At 40.8% G+C, this 22,805-nt stretch overlaps 3 protein-coding genes across 6 annotated transcripts; 2 read left to right on the top strand and 1 right to left on the bottom strand.

The window, feature by feature from the left end:
• Positions 1-359: 359 nt before the first annotated feature.
• LOC138026037 (tripartite motif-containing protein 3-like) lies at positions 360-22,248 on the top strand. Of its 4 annotated transcripts, none has more exons than XM_068873215.1 (4): positions 360-415; positions 14,610-14,720; positions 17,010-17,692; positions 20,389-22,248. In XM_068873215.1, the coding sequence occupies exons 3-4, from the start codon at positions 17,029-17,031 to the stop codon at positions 22,227-22,229; spliced, it is 2,505 nt and encodes an 834-aa protein (XP_068729316.1). In that variant the 5' UTR covers positions 360-415; positions 14,610-14,720; positions 17,010-17,028; the 3' UTR covers positions 22,230-22,248. The 4 variants fall into 4 exon arrangements, with proteins under 4 accessions (XP_068729316.1, XP_068729314.1, XP_068729317.1 ...); XM_068873213.1 differs by lacking the exon at positions 360-415 and adding an exon at positions 14,129-14,212; XM_068873214.1 differs by lacking the exon at positions 360-415 and adding an exon at positions 14,222-14,240.
• On the bottom strand, positions 2,399-6,552 carry LOC138027034 (uncharacterized). The gene is made up of 2 exons (XM_068874535.1): positions 4,839-6,552; positions 2,399-3,707 (listed from the first exon to the last, which is right to left on the bottom strand). Exons 1-2 carry the CDS (start codon positions 6,505-6,507, stop codon positions 2,548-2,550), a joined length of 2,829 nt encoding a protein of 942 aa, XP_068730636.1. The 5' UTR covers positions 6,508-6,552; the 3' UTR covers positions 2,399-2,547.
• On the top strand, positions 8,793-13,766 carry LOC138026925 (uncharacterized). The gene is made up of 2 exons (XM_068874391.1): positions 8,793-10,541; positions 11,172-13,766. The coding sequence occupies exons 1-2, from the start codon at positions 8,939-8,941 to the stop codon at positions 12,347-12,349; spliced, it is 2,781 nt and encodes a 926-aa protein (XP_068730492.1). The 5' UTR covers positions 8,793-8,938; the 3' UTR covers positions 12,350-13,766.
• Positions 22,249-22,805: the final 557 nt, after the last annotated feature.

Consider the following 22,805-nt stretch of genomic DNA (forward strand, 5'->3'; position numbering starts at 1 on the left):
TGATCTTCTTTCACGTGACGAAATTTCCGCTTTCCCGCTATTGGTGATTGTGCGGAATTCAAGTTTGTTGACATGTGTGTTAATCTGTCTTTGTAGAAAGTCTCTACTTTTCCGGCTCCGTAACTTATGTACCAGTCAAATTAAAGCTTCAATATCCTCCCTCGGGCATACCCCGTCGCTATACCCCCTGGGAATTTGACTCCTTTTCCTGCCCGCCCGCGCGCGCTCGACGGGGGGCGGGGCATTTGATCAACACTCAAAGAGGGCGGCGAATTTGATCGCTAGCCTCGATTTCATATTACCTTTCCAACATAAATCACGGCGGAGACAAATGCATTCAAAGGTAAAGATTCCGTATTTGTGGCTGATTGGTTGAAAAGCAAAGGCCTCCACAAACTTTGTTCCGTATTTGAAGGTATTATTGAACCAATTTATATTATCTTTGAATATAAATATATTAAATTGTATTTACAATATAAACAATAATTCAATACAATACCTACGTCGCCGGATACGATTTGTTTAGGTCAATTGCTTTGACCGACCCGGTGCATTTATGAATATTTTAATACATGTGCGATGATTGATATGTAGGTGTATAAATAATGGAATCAATGTATGGATTGTACTTAGTGTCGTTGCATGAAACTGCGTAAAACCAATGCATTCAGTTTATAAAAATCTGGTAATTTTCCCGGGGGTGGGGGCATTTGATCACCTGAAATGGACCTATGATGAGGCATTTGAACAGCTTTTTGGCCCGGGGAGGGGAGAATTTGAACAAAAGATTTCCAAAAATTCAAATCCCCGGGGGATTGCCCAGGGGTGGGGATGTTGAAGCTTCACTGTTACTGGTACATCACATGGTCATGTTTACTTGGCTTGTGTAAAGATAAGATAAACTATTTTCTGAGGTTGGGAACGAATTTGCTGCAGAGTTTTTAACTTTCGTTTTATCTACTCTTGAAAAATATCAACAATTTTCGCATAGGGATCCTTGGTACCGCGACTTATACTACTTCTGACCCCAGAGAACTTAAATTTCGCAAAGCAGATTAAGAAAACCTTTGATAAATGGAAAAGGTCTTTGCTTTAACTGAATATTTTCAAAATCTTGTTTGTACATGTTTACGAACGGGTTACCTTCTTTTGTATGTGTAGAATACCTACACAGTCTTATAATGAAATGGAGCTTGTGTTGGGAGATGGTCAACTGAAAATAAAAGCAGATTCTATACTCACAACGACGTCAACTACGACTGTAGCTGAGATATCTCAAGGATAATAAAGAATAAATAAATTTTCATGTTTGTACAGAAATTATTGGGATTCACAGGGTTTTTTTGGGGCTGCTTAAATAATTCGTGGACCAAGGACCATTGAAATTTGCGGACGAAGAGCTCGCGATGATGGTCACGTTTTTTTCAAATTACAAGAGAAATATTTCAGTTTGGAACTTGCCAATTTAACATTATCGCAAGAAACGAAAAAGCAATCTTCATGGAAAATTTCAGTTCTTGGCGTTTTGATTCAGATAAGTTATTCAAGATTATCCTTTTTGACTTTTTTCTCTTGGACCACAGACACCATACTGTACTGTGTGTATGTTTTAAGGATTTTCCTGCTTATATGGAAAATAAGTTTTTGCTCAAGTCTGCTTCTTATGATCCTCACAGAAATTACACTCTGTCCATTTAGTAAACCTAGAGCTACCAGTTAATACGGTCTTTATTAAATTAAGTTTAGAATGCGCTACCTGATCATATTCATACCACTGAGTTTACAGGTTTTAAAATCAGGAATGAGATAAATATGTATCATAAACTATCAGATCGATGCGGGAGTAATAAAGCTGATGGTTGTCTGCATAACCGTTAAGTTTGGTCCTCTCAATGCGGAAGAAGAGATCGTTGATAAACATGTTAGATAGCCTTGGTCCTAACTCACTCAACTGAGGGACACCCACGCCAGATGCTTTCCCAGCTGGAGCAGATGTCCCCAACCTTTACTCTCTGACATCTACCTGAGAGAACTTACACCGTTCATACTGTTAAGCTTTAAGCTTCAAGTAAAGAAGTGGATACTGAATTACCTCAAACGCTTTAGAGAGATCCATAGAGGCAACAAGCTCACCCCTATCACACATCGCCCTTCACTCTTCTGTCAACCTCAGTATTAAAGGAGGTCTCACAACTATGAAGCTTCCTGTAGGCGTTCATATAATCCGACAAGATTCCACCATAAAATTCATGCATCAGACAGAATGCAACTTAAATCGTTGCGATAGAACACAGTATTGAATCATAACTTTTAGTTGAGTTGCATTCATTTTAAGCCAGAGTAGCATGAAGCTTAGAATGTTTGAAGGGTTAAATGTGCATACTACGTCAAACAACGGTACAGTGCAATATTTTATTTTCATATCCTACCAAGTTTAACATAATAATTACAGGTAATATAATCAAGTCTATAAACACTTGGAAAATAGCATTAGGTGCTAATATGATCGTTGTTCACAGTTCAATGTTCTTTTCTAATTTTTGGCAACTACTTTTTGAGCCTTCTGATAGTGATAAAACATTCCTTGCCACATTTAACAAGATGTTTAAGTCTTTCAACTCTATCTTTTTCATAGCACAGTGTTAAGTTGCCCAGCAAGCCACTGATTTTTTCAGTGATGAAGTCTAACCTTTGAAATGTCAAAACCAGTCTTTTGTCTGTTGAGTCTTTGTTGAAGCTTAAGAGGATAGCAAGCCCCTCTAGTGTAAGGAGTGCATGGAAATAAAAGATGGACACTTCACGTATGTCTTGAACTGATGCACAGTTTCCCCTCTGGGGCAGAGTCAGACTTGTTTTACAATGATCTTTTCGGCTTTTCCACTCATTATTCTTAAGTGGCAATTTCCCACAAATTTCCATATGTTTGTCCACTTTATCCAACGTCTTGAGGGTTTTGCAAATCCCTTTGCTTGACCTGGCCAAGCGATGTGTTACTGCAAAATGTTGGTAAGTCCTCAAATGCTTTGTACACACTGGTAGTGCAACGTCACGTTTTTGGACGGTTAACTTACAATGATGTGTCCAATCCCAGATGCCCAGGCAATTCCAGCAGAATTCTTTATTGCATAAACCACACATCATGTGAGGACACCCTAAACCTTTCTCAATTGGGTAAAGGCAAGATGGACATTTCTTGACCTGAACACTCAATATTGGTGGAGCATTACCTGCAAGGCCATTCCTGATTGTTTTGGCATAGCCTTTGTTTTTCTCCCTGAAAACTTGTGCATCTTTGCATGTGGCTGGCCAGTGGGCATCCTGCAAGCACTTAAAACACCACATGGTGCCACACTCACACATAATAGGCACAGGCTTAGTGCTGGTCACATGCCCATTGTTAACCAATGAAGAGGCTGGTGGTATTGTTACCTTGACAACTAATCTGCACTGGTTTGCTGGGCACCATTTCCACTGAGGGTTGATTTCCAATAGTTTATTTGATTTTTTGGTGATATACTTGCTGTACAATGATGGCACCAAGGACATCAATGTAACATCATCCACTCCTGAAATACACTTATGCCCAGGGCACTTCAGATTAGTGTGGCCAAGCTCAATCTGGGTCCTCAGATGAGTTTTCCAGCAGTCATTGCAGAACTTGTGCCCACAAGCATTCAGTAAGGTAAAGCTGCCATTGATATTGCCACCTGAAATAAAATAATAACTTATTATAATAATTTTATTATCAATATCTAATTCAGTTATTCATTAAAGTATAAGAATCTGCTGTTATTCAAAACAATGCTTTTATAACTGAACAATGCATACAAAAATAGCAATTAATTATTTAAATAGGACATTCACCTCCTCAAATTTCAAAACATCAAGATAAATATATTGCATTCTGTCAAATATCAGGGCTTATTGAACAAATCACGAATAAGTTCTCCCTCCTACATTAGCAAAATTATTACCAGTATTTAGTGCATCGTCTTTAGTAAAATGCACATTAAAAAAAAATTCGGTTTTTTTTTTTGCATTCTTTCCTACTCTTGGCAAAACTTATAATCATATAATTTATTTAATGACATATTATATTTAACATATGATTAAAAGTTACTACTGTGACATTAAATGTGTCGACAGTAGAAGAGGAAAATTCACCACAAACTTTGTCAAAATGCTTTTCAAAACAATTAATGACACATGCTAATCACAAGCTTTCTCCCCTCAAGCCAGTTGTCTACAGGTGTAGTGTTCTCCAGTGATCAATGACACTTACAAGTATCATTAAATAAGTTTTTAGTTATCACAGGGCACTCCTATTTTTTACTTCACTTTAACATTAGAGGTTTCTCTCTGACTTGTATCCAGGAAGCATGCACAAACCATTGAAGACAGTAGAGAAACAACAATGTCAAGTTTAGAAATCAAACCCAAGCCACCTTGAACTTCCTTTTTCAGTGCGTAAGATCTTAATCAAGACTTTTGTTTCACAGAACAGATTTTTTGTCAAATTAAGCTTATATTAGCCACCTCATATAAAAAAATTGTATGGCCATTCTTAATACCAATAAATCTCTTGCTGGTGTCTGACACTTAACAGACTGCAGAGATCTGGAGACTAACCCTAAATCCCAGTTATTGAAAGCTAACCATTTTAAAATGGGTGCTTAGACTTAAATACTGTTTATCAGTGCTATTTGAAATGGGTGCTTATATACTGTTTGTCAGCGCTGTTCGTAGGCAGTCTGCAGTTGTCATACACCATTCTCTTGACTATTGTAGCTGAATTTGGAATGCAATTAATTTATTACAAATTCACTACAAAAGCTCACCATTGCAGTCAAATGCTGTGAAACATATCCCACACTCTACTTGTTTATAATGATCAACTGCTTTGTAATCTTCTGGTGCAGACCAATTTTCCAATTCATCTTGGTCAGTGTTGTTTAGCAACGTCTTTCTCACTTCTTGTTGTGCCATCTCAAGTGAGAATGCCTCTGATTGCCAACCAAACAGTTCTGAGAATATGTCAATAGAAAGCGTTGCTTTGCCTGGTTTCTGGTAAACAGGTTTATTGATGACAACTGACTGGAAACATTTCATAGCAATGCCAACCACTTCCTCCAGGGAGCAGACCTTTTCCACTGCATTTTTTGCTTTCAACCAAGTCACAAATTCCTTTGAGACTACTTCATTGGTATTTTCATTTGAACAAATGACACATGTGTCCACTTGAGATTTGGTCTGGCTTGTGCTGTGATCCCAGATATTTTCAAAAAGCCTGAACAAAACAAAGATTTCTTCATGACAGTAAGAACTTTCAGGAGTCACATTCAAAATAAATGTTCTTGGGAAACTGGCACCTTCCATAAACTTTCCTTCCCATTTTTCAGTCAAAGAGGAAACACAGATTTCTTTATTGTTCAGGAAGAGTGAGAAAAAGCAGTCTTCATTGGGGCTTGAAAGGGTTTGCACCAATTCTAACGGCAGATCAGGTGTTGCCACCATGTAATGACTGTCCCCACGATACTTTCCGCGGTAACCCCTTCTGTAACTTTGCCATCCCCTTCCTCTTCCTCTTCCACGACCCCTTCCTCTTATATTGTGCCCTATTTGCCACTCTTGTTCTTGGAAATAAGCCTCCTCTACCTCATCACCATAATCGTCCCACTGATGCCCATCTTCCTGATATGTCAATCTTTTATGAGCATCAGTTTCTTCATGTCCAACACAGTTTGCGTCATCCTTTTCAACATAAATGATTCCTCCTTTTCTTGTTTCACATATGCTGGAGTATTTTTTTGACCGAATTCTTTTCTTTTTAGCAGGCATCTTTGTCCTTTGTGAAGAGCCTCTGATAAGTAATGATAGATCTATAAATGTTGAGGAGCTATCCATATTACTGGAAGATGGATGATGTGTTTGGTCATTGAAATTGTTTAAGGCATCCTCTTCATCTTGAAAATGGGTTTCAGGGAAATTTATTTCATCTAAGCCTTCTTCAATGGCCCAGTTGACAAAACTGTTTTTCTTGGTACCAAATTGGGTGGCCTGTGCCTTGACATCCGATTTACCAACCCTATGCAGTTTTGTAAAAGGAGACGGGTATGCAATATCGTATCGCGTTGTTTCTGAGTCGATGTCACCGAGGAGGTCTTCCTCTCGTGCCATTCTGCGCTTACATGCTCGAGTGGTCCCATCTGTAGAACTGAATACAGAGATACAGTCTGCTCGATGACGTTTTGAGCTTCCTTGGTTCAGGTATCGCTCTACTAGAACAACTTCTTCTGATTCTACGTTATCACAATCAGAACAACCCGTCTTGATCACCTCTGGAAGAAGCCAGCGATTTTGCTTACCAAGCGAATAATTTATGCTGTGTTCTCCTCTTTGCTTTTTATCGCCGAAGGTCTTAATCAGCAGTCCTTCAGACCTTTTGGTTGCATTTGCTCTGAAGCTGGAGCGCACCGTTCGACCAAATTTTCCTGTCTTCAAAACCATGGTTGCAAAAATCTTCGTGTTTAAACCGTTATCAATCAATGTACATAAAATACTGGTGGAGGGAAAAAGGCACCTTTTATTGGGAAATATTAGGGAAAACCCCTTGATCTTTGCAATCGTGGTGCAACAACCCACGAAAATAACCAAGCGTTTGATTGGTTTGTAGTTTCACGGTCCAATCAGAACACTCGACTTATCAAGATAAAGTAACAACTTATTTTTAGCTTTTGGACATCACCAAAGTACCGAGAGTAAGCTTTTTCCCCATTGGACTTGTCTTCAAACAAGTATATTTATATATATGGGGATATAAATGGGTTATTGACCAAGCGTGAGGTCAAGATGGCTGGATATTGGCCTCGTTCGTGTTTATGCCCATTAACACACAAAAAAGAACGAGACCAATATCCAGCCATATTGACCGAACAAGCTTGGTCGATAAAGGGTTTATTATATAGGATAAAACACCAAAAAAATGATCTTTGATCTTGCGGGACCAAGCGAGAAATCCCGAGCGGGCAGTAGAGCTCTCTCTTTGTAAAAAAAGAAGAAAACGGTGTTGCGCAAAGTTTGTAAATAAACTAGTCAAAATTACAGTTGCTTTTCATTATGTCACGCGCACAATTTACAGTTGCTTTTTATCCACTGATGAAGAGGCAGCAGCCTCGAAACGATGCATACATAGATACATACATGCATACATACTTTAATTGACCGTTCCCCATAGGGGCTTTTCAGGGCCAATGAAAAAGAATCAACGAAACAACAGAACACAACAACTACAACTGTTAAGAATCCCAACTGGCTGGAGGCAAACCAGTTGGCTATTTACAAGTGCAGCTGGGAAGTTGAACCAGGGATTTTCAGGAACAAATTCAAAGAGTGGTCAGAGCGGGTCTTGAACCCGGGATCTCCGAATCTCAAGGCAAGCGCCCTAACCACTCGGCTACACTGCCTCCACAATTTATATATTTTTCGAGCTCTCTGTTTTTCCCCTTTCGGGTAACCAATCTCAGCGCGGAATTTGGTTCATCTTGCTCGCTCACGGAGCTACGGTAGTCAAATAATAATTGCAGAGTATCTTTTATTTTAAAACCTAGCCTCCTTTGCAGCCCGTTTTTTGTGTCGGTCCCATTCTCCCTCCCCACAAACTTTAAAACTCTGGTCTAAAAATCCGGGAGACACCACTTGGACTCTCCTGGCATGCGAAATGTTCACTTCCGGTTTTCGTCCCCAGAGGTCCCGGGCCAGAAGTCCCCAGATCAAAATTTAATGCTCTAATTCACCGGGTGACCCTATGCGATAGAATGGTGGAATAGCGGAATACACGGAACATTCTAAAATACAGAATATATGGAATATTCTAAAACACGGAAAATATGGAGTATTTCACCCGTGGGTGATAAGTTTCCTTGCTTCCGGTTTTTGTGCCTCTGGGACTGTGCCGAAACATGGCAGGCGCACCTTCCCACACTCAGAGAAGGAAAAATGGAGAAAGACGATGATAAGTGTCTCAGTTGTCTTAAAAACATAATGTACGACATGTTATCCTTTGTTTTGCAGGCTGATTTGCTAAGTCAGTGCCCTTTTGAAGGTCTTTGTACAAAACCTGATTCGTTCATACACGATGTTGTTATGATCTGTCACAGGCGGACCAATCTCTGTCGGTGTTGTTGTTATAGCGATCTGTAGGGGGATAAATACATTGCAGCGGTTGCGATTTGCTACCTCGGCAATAAAGTTTGAAAGGAAATAATTCAATTAAAGATCGAACAAAATGTCCACCGAGTGCTGTGTTATGTTTTTGGTCGTTTTAAGCTGTTTTAGGCGTCAGTTTTAAGAGATCTTTTCTTGACCGCCAGTTGGAGAGTCAAGAAAATTGACAAGGCAGGCAACGCCGACCCGCCGGCCAGTGACCTCGTCTTGTTCAAGCGAGAACTGGCCTAGTGGTGATATATATTTATACATTTTTATATCTTTTGACGCAAGGAAAAGTAAAAGTACCATCCGAAGTTATTTTATCATACCCAGACTGCTCACGGGCAAAAAATGTAATATTTATGACCTTTTTTTAAAAGACCTTCCTCTCATCCCGCGTTTTAGAATATTCCGTATACTTCCGGGATTTACAATGTTCCATATATTCCGTGTTTGAAAATATTCCCTGTATTTTAGAATATTTCGTGTATTCCGCAATTCCGCCGTTCCACCATTCCATCCTATAGGGTCACGCAATTAACCAATGACGGGGAATGTTATTTTTAGTGCTTTCTCAAGATTGCACCATCAAGAGAAACAGCAGCTGTAAATATGGCGAGAAGCAGGTATAAAGGACGGCCAATGCCCATTTATTTTATCTTTCTGTTACTTTCGGCTAGTATAAAAGAAATAAATCTATTTGATAACGGATAAGAGATACAAAGAGGTAGCAATGGAAGGGAAGAACGGAAAAGCCGCCGGATTTGTTGGCCGAACCATTCGTTCCAGCTTTGCGCGTACTCGTGGAAAGAGGACTTCTGAAGGTCTTTTGATTCATTCTACCATCTACGATGCTTCATTACAAGGGGATCAGAGGGAAGAAGATCTTGTGACGTATTCGCTTGGGAAGCAAAATCGTTGGATGCTTCCAGAAATGATAAAGACAAACAGTTCGGAATTTGAGGTGGGAGAAGTCGTTGTGGTTGAGCGATACATGGAGGAAAGCAGTAGCAAACGTCGCAGTCAAATTTCTTGCTCGGTGTTCCATTCAACGAACGAGATGTTTGACTCCAGTAACGTAGCTAGAAAAAAGCAGAAACGCAAGCGTCCGCGAGCTATTAGTTTTCCTAAAAACGCTGAAAAGTTAAATGTGAATTCGAAGACAAGATTCGAAGTGGCCTACCCCATTCGCGATCACTCAGGATTTGGCGAGAAAATAAAGAGACCTGCTTCCTTTCTCGGGAGAAGGAAGAAATCTTCTGTCGCCAAGCAAATAGTTGAAAATGATTATGATGAACTGAATGACTATGAATCTTTTGAAATGGAAGACGAAGAGAACTTAGTTGAGCTGCTTGAAAGAACTCCTCGTCTCAAAATGGACTTGGGTTTGTTGGTGGATCGTGCATTATCCCAACCCTTGAGTATGTCACAAAATGGAAAATCTATAGAGAGTAATCTAAGACCACGTGAGCCGGTCTCACAACAGAAATGTATTTATGTTGATAGTGATCATGAGATGAAGGAAACACATCTCAAGGTGTTGGGCGAAATCAGGGAAGGCTCGTCACTATTGGATGTAAGAAATCATGCCATTGACTCATCAAAGCGACAGCCACATAAAGGACGTAAATACCAGAGAAGAAACCAAAATAATAGATCACCTGAAAAGAGAGCTTTGCTGGCTTGCGATGTCCGTTCACAACTAGTAGAACCTACATGTATTTATCCCGTTGGAAATGACTGTGTAGCCATCATGTTGATAAGGCAAGAAATTGTTCAGGAAACTCTTGCACAGGAATGGGGTACTATGTACAAGGAAGGAGGTAGCTACCCACGATCATTCCTCCTTAACATTACACAGCTTTTGTCAGTCCCTAGCAGATATAAGGATTGTTTCATTGTGTTCAGACTATTTGAGGGTCATGTTGGTAGCATTACCAGAGAAGTGAAAGCCTTTGTTAATTTAGTCACCTGTGGTGACATTGATACTGCTGAAAGAGTTTCAGGGTTATTCACTTCTCAGATCAAGGCCAGAAGTGTGGAACAAGAAATCTGGACTCTTGGAGACCTTCTAAATGTATCAAGAATTTGTTTTCCTGGAGAGGTGAAGGAGTGTAACAAATGTAAAGTAGACTACAGAGAACCAAGACAACCACGTCTTTCCTTGGAAATCTTCACCAAGTTGTTTGGATGGACATCCAAGACTTATTCAGCGCATGGAGCACAGAAAAAGATCGCAGATTCTGTTGCTCAAACAGAAGACCCTCAGTCAGTGACACCAAGATATAACAAACAACAAGAGTGTGAAATATGCTACATGGACATGCACACTAAAGGTAAAAATGTTTGTGATCATAAATTACCTCTCTGAAATAATAATGCGCTCTTTTCCATTACTTAACCCTTTCCCTTAACCCATGGACTCCTGAACCCCTCCTTTTCCCCATTGACAAGTAAAATATTCTGGCATTAGACAGGGTAAAATCTATTAAGGATGGTGCCTACTGATTCAAAGGGATATTTGCGCAGTTAACTGAATTAGGGAAAAGCAGATCTTAACTAGTGTTATTGAAATTGAAAAAGAAAACTGGGGGTTACCGTGCATTTTGCAAAGATAATCAATCAACAATATTTGTAAAAAGCTTTAAAATACAAAGCAATGTATGGCATTCTTTTCCAAATTGAAGCTTAATTATCTCTGAAAAATGCATGGTTACCCCCAATTTTCTTTTTGGATACCAAGAGCACTTGCTAAGTTCTGCTTTCTTGGCATAGTTTTGAACCACGCAAAAATATCCCTGTATTAATAAGCAGCGCCGATAGGAAATCCGAGTATCTCAAGATGCGCAGAACGTATGCGCAATAACAAACACATCCCAGGAACACCCTTACTGAAAAAATCTTCTATGCATGTATTTGGTATTTATAAATCATTATACCGGTAATCAGTCATTATTTAATTTCAGGTGGCGATATCAATGGAAGCTTTACGTTACTGAATGCTTGTGGGCACAACTTCTGCAATGACTGCTGGAAAGCTCACCTGAGGACCCAGATTGAGCTTGGCCATACTAATCTGAAGTGCCCTGGGTACAAGTGTATTGCAGGAGTGGATGATGTTTTATTGATGTCCTTGTTGCCATCATTGTATGGCAAATACCGAACCAAAAAGCTGTATACATTGATTGAAATCAACCCTCAATGGAAATGGTGCCCAGCAGACCAATGCAAACTGATTTGCAAGGTAGCAGTTCCACAAGACTCCTTTGTTGATGGTAATGATTGCATTAGCAATGTCCAATCGTTGCCAGTGGCATGTGCCTGTGGCACCATGTGGTGCTTCAGGTGTCAAGAAGACGCTCATTGGCCAGCAACGTGTGAAGAGGCAAGGGTCTTCAGGAAAAAAAATGCTGCTTACGCAAGGATCATGACCTCAACTTCTCGGAAGAATAAACTAATTACCAGCGTTCAAGTAAAGCATTGTCCCTTCTGCTCTTATCCAGTGGAAAAAGGTTGGGGCTGTGATCACATGACTTGCATCTTGTGTTTTAAAGAGTTCTGTTGGGTGTGTCTTGGAAAGTGGTCTTTCCCTCATCAATGCCGCAATGTTGTGAACCTGAGGAAGGTTACACTGGCAACTAATCATGTGCATGTTATGTCCCTTGAGCATGTCGCAGTTACAAGCAGAAAGGCCAGAATGTCAAGTTTCATTTGCAAGATTCACAGAAGGCTTGACAAGATAGGGAAAGAACTCAAATTGTTGTCAGCACATTTCCCTTTTAAACCAGATCCCAAAAAAGCAAGTAATGGAGAGAAACACATCACAATGATGTGTAGAAACAATGCAGTCCAGTTTCTAAAAGATGTTTTTAATTTTAAATTCCAAGCTCTTCTTGTTCTGGAAGGTACGGCAATCAGGTTAGCATTTTCTGGAAACAATCCTTCTAGCAAGAAACTTGCCTTAAAATTTAGAAGGCTGTTGTTTATTTTGCAAAGAATGGATGTTATCCTAAAAGATGTGAGCTGGTGCCTAAGGGATGAACATGTCCTGCACAAGCTACAACATTTTATGGACTCTGGTAGAAATTGTATTACCTTGATTGGCCAACACACTGTAATTAGGTCACTGCAATTTGGCCAGTAAGCAGGGTGTTTTATGAAAAAAAATTACCGGGTACTTGATTGTTTGAGATAACAATATCCAGTGTTGATGCATAATAATATCAATAATAAGTATCAGTGATATTCTAGAGGACCATACAGTGACAGGATAGTGGGCTCCTAACAGTGACTTTGAACACTAGTATAGTTAAATGTATGATTAATTTTTTCTTTAGAACTGGCTGGCAGAAAATAATTCCAAACGTTTTCCTCTACTGAAAACTTTCGCCTTGCTGACTTCTCATTGTGAGTCAAATTGCAAAACTAAACTACAAAGAAATGTATGGAAGGAACTATCTGACAAACTCTCACTGATACAGAAAGTTGCAGACACTTTTTATGGCTCCAAATCAAAATTATTAGTACCATCATTTTCATCATCATCGGTACTGTTATTATAATAGTCATTATTACTATTGTTATTAGTCTGTAGGAAAGTGAGCAGTGGTGTGCATTACACCATCACTTCAGTGTGCTGTAGAGAAAAATCACTAACATGAACCAAAGCAAAAGAGGTTTTGTGTGATAAGTGGTCCAGGTCATTAAGAAATTTGAGCAGCTGTGGCTAAAATGAGTTTTTATTGAAACTGTATCCGACTGAAAAACAAAAATCATTAATATTGACAAAGTGGTCATGCGAGTAAAATGGTCGTTTAAGGATAGTAGTCCCTGATAGGAAATGGTTGTTAAATATGGATTGTTTACAAAAGAAAGGCTGCATGTATTTTCACCAAGTTCTCTTTTGTTTTGGAGTGGGCTAGCTAAGATGGAGTACACAAAATTGAATGACACTCACAGTGTGAGCAAACAAGCTTAGTCAATGAAGGAATATTATATTGCAGTCATGAAAAAGTGGTCGTAATGACATGATTTTAAGGCATAACAGTGCCAGCTAATCGATTGAATACTATACCTGCCAACTTTTTTAAATTTATACGGTTTTTTGTAGGGCTCCGATATCCGAAGGTGTCCGAAGATGTTCCGAAGACTTCCGTCTTGCGAATACTTTGATTGATGATTTGAATATTTATAACATTTTACATAGCTTGTGGTTGAAAGGAACCACAACCAAATTTGGTACCATTACCGGAACGGGAATTTGACCTTCTCGTTCCCAACTTACCTTTCCCTGCAAAAAAATATGAGAATTCGGAGAAAGTGGATCATTCACTTGGACTTTTATTTTCTCTCATCGGTTTCAGTTTCTTTAAGTAATTAATATATTTTTCAAAATGTGTCAGTCAATTCTGTAATGGCTTTAACGGTTCAACCCAAGAAATTGGAACACAGGCGTGAGTAGGCGTGACATCGAAGTTTTCGATCCGCCGTCGTGAGAATCACGCTTTAGGCATGACACTTGGCAGGTGTAGAATACATGTATAATAAAGGAAACCAAACAAGTTGTTGCTTAATTTATTCCTTTAATATTGTTATTATTAGTAGTGTTGTTATTCAGTTGATCAATCTGTATGGACGAAAATTCGACCTAAGACAGGGCCCTGAACACAACTTGTCGGGCTTGTACAACCTGTTGCAATCTTTGGGGCTGTTCACACGGAGGGAGGGCTTTCCTCAGCATTAGGAAGCTCTGAACTCTCGATTGGGGTTTTGATAGCAGGAAGACAGAATCTCTCAGCTGGGAAGGCCAAGTGAAATTTTTAGCGTGCGAACTGAATAAAGAAAACGTGATCCACGCGCTTAGAGCCAGAAGCCGCCTTCCAATATGTTGACCTATGAGGGCATGGGATCTGGGAGCTACCAATGATTTCAAAGATTCCTCAAATCTTTGCATTGAAGGACTGGAGTTCGCGAGTACGACTAGACTGAATTTATGAAAGTTCGTGAGGTTTGTACTATGTTTCGTTCTCCCAATAGTGAGTATATTTCTAGTAAGTTTAAATGCGTAATGCGCGGTAGCTTCTTCACGAGGGGTCGAATTCCGGGAAGGCAACGGTTTGGATTTCTTCTTTTTCGGAGACTTACGGAGTTGAACAGTTTTTCTCTTCCCTTAAAACTGTAGCTTGAGGACGAAATTTGTAAAACGAAGAGCTCAAGTATGTGCGTAAAACGTAAGAAAACAAACTCGTAAGCTAAATCCAACCTACCTCAGGAACTGCATGTTTACATAAGTATTAAGCACACGGAAAATCGTAGGAGATGGATCAGCACATGTGTGATCCTGAATTAAGTGAACAATCAACAAGTTACAATTTGCCATAGTGCTAGTATTTTCCCCGTTATAGGATTTCCCGCTGAGAGATAGGAAGACCATGTAAACAATTTTTACTCGGAACATGATCGTAGTACTATACGGAGGAGCAAGAACGCAAACATGGCGGCAGCTGGATATTCAGGTACCCGTCGGAACCATTTTATAACGAAATGTTAACCAATCGAAAGACTGTTTTGTCATCCATGAGCTTCCTGCTACACGGATCGTTTTCTCCTTCACTTAGACAGCCCCTTAGTCTGGAGACCAAAGTCGATGTTTTGACTAAATTTTCTGGCTGTAGCGTATGCATGCACCACAAAGTACAATGCTTTTTTGTTGGGGGTATCTTCATTTAATTTGGGTATCGTCGGCAACCATTTAGTGTCTCTAAACGCCCAGTCATCAGCGTTATTAATTTTTTTGGTCGGAATTTCATTGTGAGTTATTTGTCGTATGAGTGGGATGTAAAAGGCTAAGACGGACTGCAGACCAGGGGCAGGAAAAGAGAGAGATGCGTCACATGACACAGTGCAGTTGCAAGCGAAGTCACGTTGTTCCAACGGAAACCAGTCACGCATTCGCTCGTCAGTTTGCGTGATCTTCAGCACTTTCAATTCTGAAAATGGTTTGACTTATATCTTAACAGATTATTTATGCCAAGAATTTATTTGTTTCCATAGTGAAACTGGTATTTTATGATGAATTTTATACATTTTACGACAAGAGTATTTTTGCGATTTTATATTCCATATGCAGTCACGCGGGTTTTGGTGATGCGAGAAGGGTTGTAATGAAAGGCGATCAAGGCAAAAACTGGAAGTATACCAGTATTTATTGCTGTAATATAGGAGTCATTTTTCATTTCAGTTTTCGTTTCGCTTTCCTGTTATTAGTTTCGTTACATGTGCAGATCTTCGGTCAGTTTCTTAGCACCAACACCTAAAGCGGCCATTCCTAGATTTTGAACGGTATAACTTCCGCTAGGGAACTGGAGTCTCCAGCATGCTTCTTAATGCGCTTTTAGCAATCGTCAATTTAGTTGTCACCAAGACATTTCTAGAGGTTGAACTTGCAATAAAGCTCGTTAGAAAGGTATCCTGGAGATACGAGTTCCTTGCAGAAGTTATAGCTGGGGCGAACATTCCCTGCTTGCAGAGGTCCCTCTTTTTGTTACCTTCGCTGGGCTGACGAGTACGGGAAAAGAGACCTCTTCCATGGGTCGAAATTCACTGTGTTGAGCATGCGCGGCGCTTACTGAAGCGACCAAACTTCAAGTTGTGTAGACTCATTCAACAACAGCGGAATTACTGTGAAGGAATGCGCGCGACACAGCGGGCACAAGTCACAGTCAGCAAATATTTCATTGGGGCATGCGGTTTGAAGAGTGCCGTCCAAGGTCGTGAAAGGCGATTGGATGAAACTGAGTTTCGACCCATGGTAGAGGTCTGTTTTCTCATATTCGCCAGCCCAGCGAACGCAAAAGAAAAGAGGCCTCTGGTAGCAGGGAAGAGCGCACAACAAAATTACAACCGTTGTCACAGTTATATGTGCAGCTGTATGTGTGTCGTAACACACATATCACGACTTCTCTGGTAGGGACACTGTTGTCAACTCAAAAATAACAATCATGACAAGGGGTCTGTATCACTGTGACACCGGATCGACCACTTAGCTTGGCCTCTTAGGCATGGCATGACGAGAGAATGAACGCGCGTGATCGATTAAATTAACGCAATGTTTTCTTGAGGTAGATTTTTTTAAAATCTTTCTGCGGCATGACAAGAAAGCCAGTATGAATCTTTTACCCGGAATGTAAAGGCTTGGCTAACAGTGTTTACAAAGTTGATTTCTGAGAAAAGAGCTTTCCTCGATTGGAAACAAACTGAAGTCTTGGCAAGGAATTCAGTTTTGATATGATTAAACGCGTCATTGAATGGATTATCTTCAGTCACCTTGTTATCAGCAACCAAATTGATGTGCCAAAGAAAAAGAAAGCCATGACTTGTCATTGCCAAGTTGACTGTTTTTGACAAATAGCATTTACCTTTATCCAACTTTAAAAAAAAAAGTTCGAGAAAAAGTGATTAAATCAAAATTACATCTTTACTGTGTCTAATTTCTGCAGGACGTGAAGAATACTGGAAGTGCGGGAAACGATTGTAAAAATATAGGTCACCTACTTCTGCTCTTGAAAAGACAAGCGTGAAACTGAAGGATTAGTAGGAGGATTAGTTACTGTGGCAACTAATATTATGTCATTTTTCGACTTGAAAGAAGCCTCAATGTCATTCGTGCAACTTGTCTCGCAACGCCATTGCGAGACAAGTTGCACGAATCATTGCCCAATGAAACATACTTTGCAACGGCCAAAAACGTTGCGGAAAGTAGAACCGCAACGGTTGCTTTGCAATTGTTTTCTTATATTTCACAGAATTGAAAAGAGACTCTTCATGGCTTTCGCAGCACCGAACGTTACATCAACAAGGGATACCACAAACCACTTGCGACTTTGTCGTCTTCTGGTAGACGTTGGAAGTCAAGCTTTAAGGGACACATTTGACAGCATCCATTCCCCAAGAATCCTCCACAAGGTGTTATCAGCAAATCGACCAACATTACAAAGTCTAAAGAATAAAAGGGTCATAAATGAAGTTCAATGGGGAAAACTCTTTCCTTCTACCCCAACAACTGTGTCATCAAGCGACTTTGATATGACTTTATTAACGATTTTGTTGAGAAATGTATGCGGTTTGGTTCCTCCCTCCACTGGCTGGGACAATTTACCAGTTGCAACAGACCACAGTCTTGAAGCGGACATTGCCCGTATTAAGCATTTTAGAAATGCGGTGTATGCTCATGCAGAGAGGGCTTCAGTGGATGATACCACCTTCTCTACATACTGGCGTGACATACGGGATACTCTGGTTAGATTAGGCGGAAGTACATACGAAGCTGCTGTTGACAGTCTCAAAGATGAGTGCATGGATCCAGAGATGCAGAAACATTACACAGCACTATTCATTCAATGGAAAAAAGACGAAGATAACATGAAGGAACAACTAAATGAGATCATGAGGAAGTTAGATGCCTTAGCGGCTCGTAAGGAAATAACCGGTAGGAAAATCCACTGATGTCCATCTATGTCTCATAGATACGTCATGCACACTATCTTGGGGTGCACAGACATAAATGAGAGGTGAGAGGTCCTTCCGTGCTATCCTTACCCGATGCTGTTTCCAGGTCGATCTGACCAAGGACTAATGCTAGAATCGTTGGTCCCATTCATCTTTTGACGGTGGCAGTCTCGTTAGAAATTCTCATGTTGTACTCACCCAATGATCCACGGTTTCTTGAGAAACCAACCCGTCCATCCGTTTCTGAGTTATTTGTTGTTTTCCAGTAAGAAACTCGGCTCAAGGCAATAGTGTGATGGAAGAGCAGTTCCAGCAGTTCATTATTACTAGTAGGACATTCCATAGATTGTCATCTGCTTTCTTGACTTTTTATCTCAACATATGTTTTGTTTTCGCGCAGTGCACTGAATGATACCCATGCTTCATACTGTTGTATATATTCATAATCAAAACAGTGTTCTTTCCAGTCAGTCTTTACTTCATGACTTCCTTTCAGTTTTCGGTAATACTCCTTCATTCGTTCGTGACAAACATCATCGTGCCAAAGGGCGCCGACGTACTAGAAACCGTCATCTTCCACTGCCATCGTTGTTTTAAGCCCATCAGGAAGGTACCTCTCCCCTCTTTAATTCGAGGACTCTTCCCTTCATAAGGCCGAACTCCTTACCTGTAGAGTGTTTTCTCTCGGTTAAGACTTGTTTCCATATCTCAAAGTGTCCTTGGACGTGAGGGGCCTGGGGTGGCGCTAGGGGGTGAAGGGTACAATAGCTGAAACAACGCAAACCTTTACAAAAATGCTAACCTTAGGCCAAAACATTATCTAAAGCACATTGTTTAGGCCTAAGGTTAGCATTTTTGTATGGGTTTGGGCTGTTTCAGTTTTGTTGTTCCAGGCCCCTCACGTCCAAGGGCACTTTGAGATATGGAAACAAATCTTTACCTTATCTCTCACGTAACCAGTAGCCATATTGGATTACTGAAACAAAAGAAATTATTTGCACAAAAATAGAGTTCAATTCCTGGAGGATTAGTTTGGTGCACCATCATGGCCGCCGTTCCTTTGTTTTGGAACACCATCGTGATCGCCGTGACGTCATGTGAAAACGCTCTATTGCTGAACACCCGTACTATTCGTTTAAACGCGACGTTTGAAGCCAAGGGCGGCAACCGGAAGTGAGCTGTTTTCCTATTTAACCTGTACTCACTCCACCACATTTGTATTGTTAAGTATCTTTTCACTATCAGAGACGGTTACTTTGAAAATCTAGGAGAGACTACTGTCCTGGCACGCGAAATATTCATTTCCGGTTTCCGTCCATGGCTCAGAACGTCTCTTGTTTAACCTCATACGCTTTGCACGCGACGCAGGTATCTCACATATTACTCGGAAATTTGATCGTTAAAACAGGTCATTACTTTCCCCTCTCAGAAGAAGGCGACCGACTTGTCCAAGGCCTTCTATCAGTTTCCTCCCACAACAGATCGCTCGTTAGGCCTCTGTGCAAGGTCAGGAACCCATCTAGCGAAATATGTTAATGATCTCAGTATCTTTTTTCTTAGCAAGGTCCAGCAGTTCATCACTTGGGATGTGTGGCCCAGTGGTTAGGGCGCTTGCTTGAGATCCGGAGACCCCGGCCTCAAGACCCGCTCTGACCACGTGTTGAATTTGTTCCTGGTAGTCCCTGGTTCAACTTCCCAGTTGTACTTGTAAATAGCCAACTGGTTTGCCTCCAGCCAATTAGGGTTCTTAACAGTTGTTGTTGTTGTTGTTCTGTTCCGTCGTTTCGTTAAGTGTGTTTCATTGGCCCTGAAAAGCCCCTATGGGGAGCGGTCGATTAAGTATGTACGTATGTATAATCGTCCCATTTGACCTTAGGAATAGACTTGGGGTGTCGTCGTCTTCTTCTTCTTCTTCTTGGCGCAGTGGTGAGTGCACTCTCCTCCTACAAATGTGGCCCGGATTCGATTCCCAGCCCTGGCGTCACATGTGGGTTGAGTTTGTTGGTTCTCTATTCTGCTACGAGAGATTTTTCCCCGGGTACTGAGTGCTCCGGTTTTCCCTTCTCCTCAAAAACCTCCCTACGATTTAATATGCGTTGATTTGATTTCTGTACAGCGGTATTCCCAATTAGTGCCCCAGCGATACATACAAGTCATTTTTTTTATTCTCTTGGATCTTCTTGCTGGGTATTTCGTGTCAAATCTCAGCTCCTTCCTGCAGCTTACAGATGCAACATCTTTCTGGGGATATGTGCTGTTCTCAACAAGGTCGCCATCTGAGCGCTTTCATTTATATTGCGATGTTATTATTATTGCTGGGATAGAGCGGTTTCAATTGAGTGTTGACAATAATTAGCGAATTGCTTTGGTTTATGATAACTTCACTCAGTGATTGCTTCAAAGTTCTCGCGCCACTTTTTCAACAAATCAGAAGTGAAACCAAAACCAATCGTGGCTCGCGCGTGCACATTTTCCCGCCCTTTGTGTCGGCTACGTGTAATTACTTCGAGTTTTGATTGGCTTACCGGATTGTCTCCGTCCTTTTTGATTGGCCAAAGTAATTACTTTGGTTTTGGTTTTACGACACTCAATTGAAACTCGCTCTATAATCATCATCATCATTAGTATTATGGTTTTTGCTATTGTTACTATTGTCATTATGATTCTCACTTTAAGACCAAAAAGGAGAGGACAAGTTTGAAAAGGAAAAGGCTTCCCAACCTGCCATGTGCAAAGAAAAGTACCACAACAATGAAACGCTGCAATACTACTGTGTGGATTGCGAGGTTTGTATATGTCTCAAGTGCGGACAAACGCGCCATAATCACCACCAAAAGGTAGACGTACAACAGGCAGCTGAAGAAGTAAAAATGCAAAGACAGAAATTTCTCGAGAAAGCTGAAAGCCAAGTACTCGTTTTTGAAGCTAAAATCAAGGAGCAAGGCAGACTGATAAGTATCAGTGAACAAGAAATCATTGACGCGCAAAATAAGGTGACGATAGCTGTGGAGAGTTTTGTACAACGTTTGTGGGAACATGAAGCAAAGACAAGACAGAAATTAAAGGATATTAACGAGACACAACAAAGGGAACACCAAAAGCGACTAGCAGAACTTCAGTCTCACGTTTCGTATCTAAAATCTGCCATTGAACATGATAAAAGTATTTTACAACACAGCGGCGGTGTTGAAATTCTTGAGATTGGTGACGAGACTTCTAGTATCCAAGAAGAAGAACTGAATGGTCGTAAAGTGGAAATCTACAGACCAGGGCATGTTGATTACGTTTGGAAAGATTGTACTGAGAACAAATCAGTAAAAGTTTCAAGTCATTTGTTGGAGGATCGAATTATTGTCAGTCATACCGATGTCTCTCAATCAACAGTGGACGGAAGAGGTCTGAGGGAAGCAGACGTAAATGTGAGAACAGGATTCAAAATTACAACCCGAGATTCAGAAGGAAGGCAGGTTTATAATGAAGAGGACCAAGTGGCAGTCACAATTATCGATCCACAAGGAGGAGAAGAGAGCGAGGATAGTGTGCGAGATTGTAAAGATGGAACTTACATTGTGCAATTCTTGGCACGAAGTGCTGGTTTACATCACGTGAGAATCGAAGTGAACGGGCGACCGCTGAGTGCTAGTCCCTGGCGGGTACAAGTAACTCCACACCGTTACAAAGATGCAACTCCATATTGTGGTGAAGGTCCATCTGCTTTTGTCTTTCCGTGGAGCGTTGCAGTGAACGAGCGAACGGGCCAAATTGCTGTGGCTGGTTACAGTAGCAAGCGAATTCAGTTCTTTGATAAGCAGTGGAAATATCAGAAGACAGTTGGCGGTGGCGGATCTCAAAGAGGACCGCGCGTGCAAAATGCTTTGGACATTGGTCATCCAATCTCGGTCGCATTTTTAAGAAATGATAATCTCGTATTCAGTCGTGAAGAGATTGCGCACAAAGAGCAGATGTCGGTTTTTACCGCGCAAGGTCAGTTCATCAATCGCTTTAGTGATCACCTTGTTCGTCCACTCAGTGTGTTTGTAAAACCAGAAGGAAAAGGTCACGTGATCGTGAGTGACGTAGGCGACAGGACGATCAAGGTCCTCTCCCCGGACGGGAAGGACTTGCTTCAGGAATTCAGTCCACCGGATTGCCATGAGACAGCCGAGTTTGTTTTTTATCACAACAGCATGTTCTTTGCGTCCTATCAGAGAGAAGATTGTGTCAAAGTGTTTGATGATGACGGTATTTTTCTGTATGACATAGGAAACTCCGGATCTGATGATCAAAATTTGCTTAATCCGGTTGGACTGGCCGTTGATAAATTTAATCAACTCATCATTTGTGATACTGGCAACTACAGAGTTCAAGTATACACATTAGATGGGGATTTTCTTTATTCCATAACCGATGAAATCGCGATCATTGAAAGTCCGTGGTTCGTGACTGCATCCAGTAATGGAGATGTGCTCATAACCGATGTCGCGGTTGCCTTGCATCGTATTTATTTCTTGAAATAAAGCATTGTGTTTTCTTCTCTAGAGAAGGTATGTTTTGTAAGAACCTTTTCAACTTAGAACGCTCACGCTGAGATTAATAATTAACCAAAATTTTAAGAAAATACTAAGAACACACCCAGGCTGACAGTCAGTTAAGACAAGAGAAAATGAGGGGACAGAGAGTGAGGCTCAGGGCGTTGGGCGGGATATGTCATGTCCACGGAAGTTATTTTTAGACGCACGGAAGTCTTTGTTCCAGCGTCTTCCGAGACGTCCGCATGTAGTCTTGCGTCGCTCTCAGGTTTTCAGCGAAAAAAGAAAATGGCGGCGCACGTGGAAGGCTGATGAATATTGATATTCTTCATTTTCTTTTCAAAACGCATGCGGACGTGTCGGAAGACAGACTTCCGCTAGAACAAAGACTTTCGCTCGTCAAAAAATAACTTTCGTGGACATGACATATCCCAAGGTCTGGACCGGGAGCCTCCCTCTCTGCCCCCTCATTTTCTCTTGGTTAAGAACGTCCTTATTTTGCTCATTTTTGTTTTGTTTTGTTTTCTGTGAGTAAAGGTAGGTACACCTTATTTAACGTCGAAG

This window comes from Montipora capricornis, chromosome 12, assembly GCF_036669925.1.
Source record: "Montipora capricornis isolate CH-2021 chromosome 12, ASM3666992v2, whole genome shotgun sequence".
Taxonomy (NCBI): domain Eukaryota; kingdom Metazoa; phylum Cnidaria; class Anthozoa; order Scleractinia; family Acroporidae; genus Montipora; species Montipora capricornis.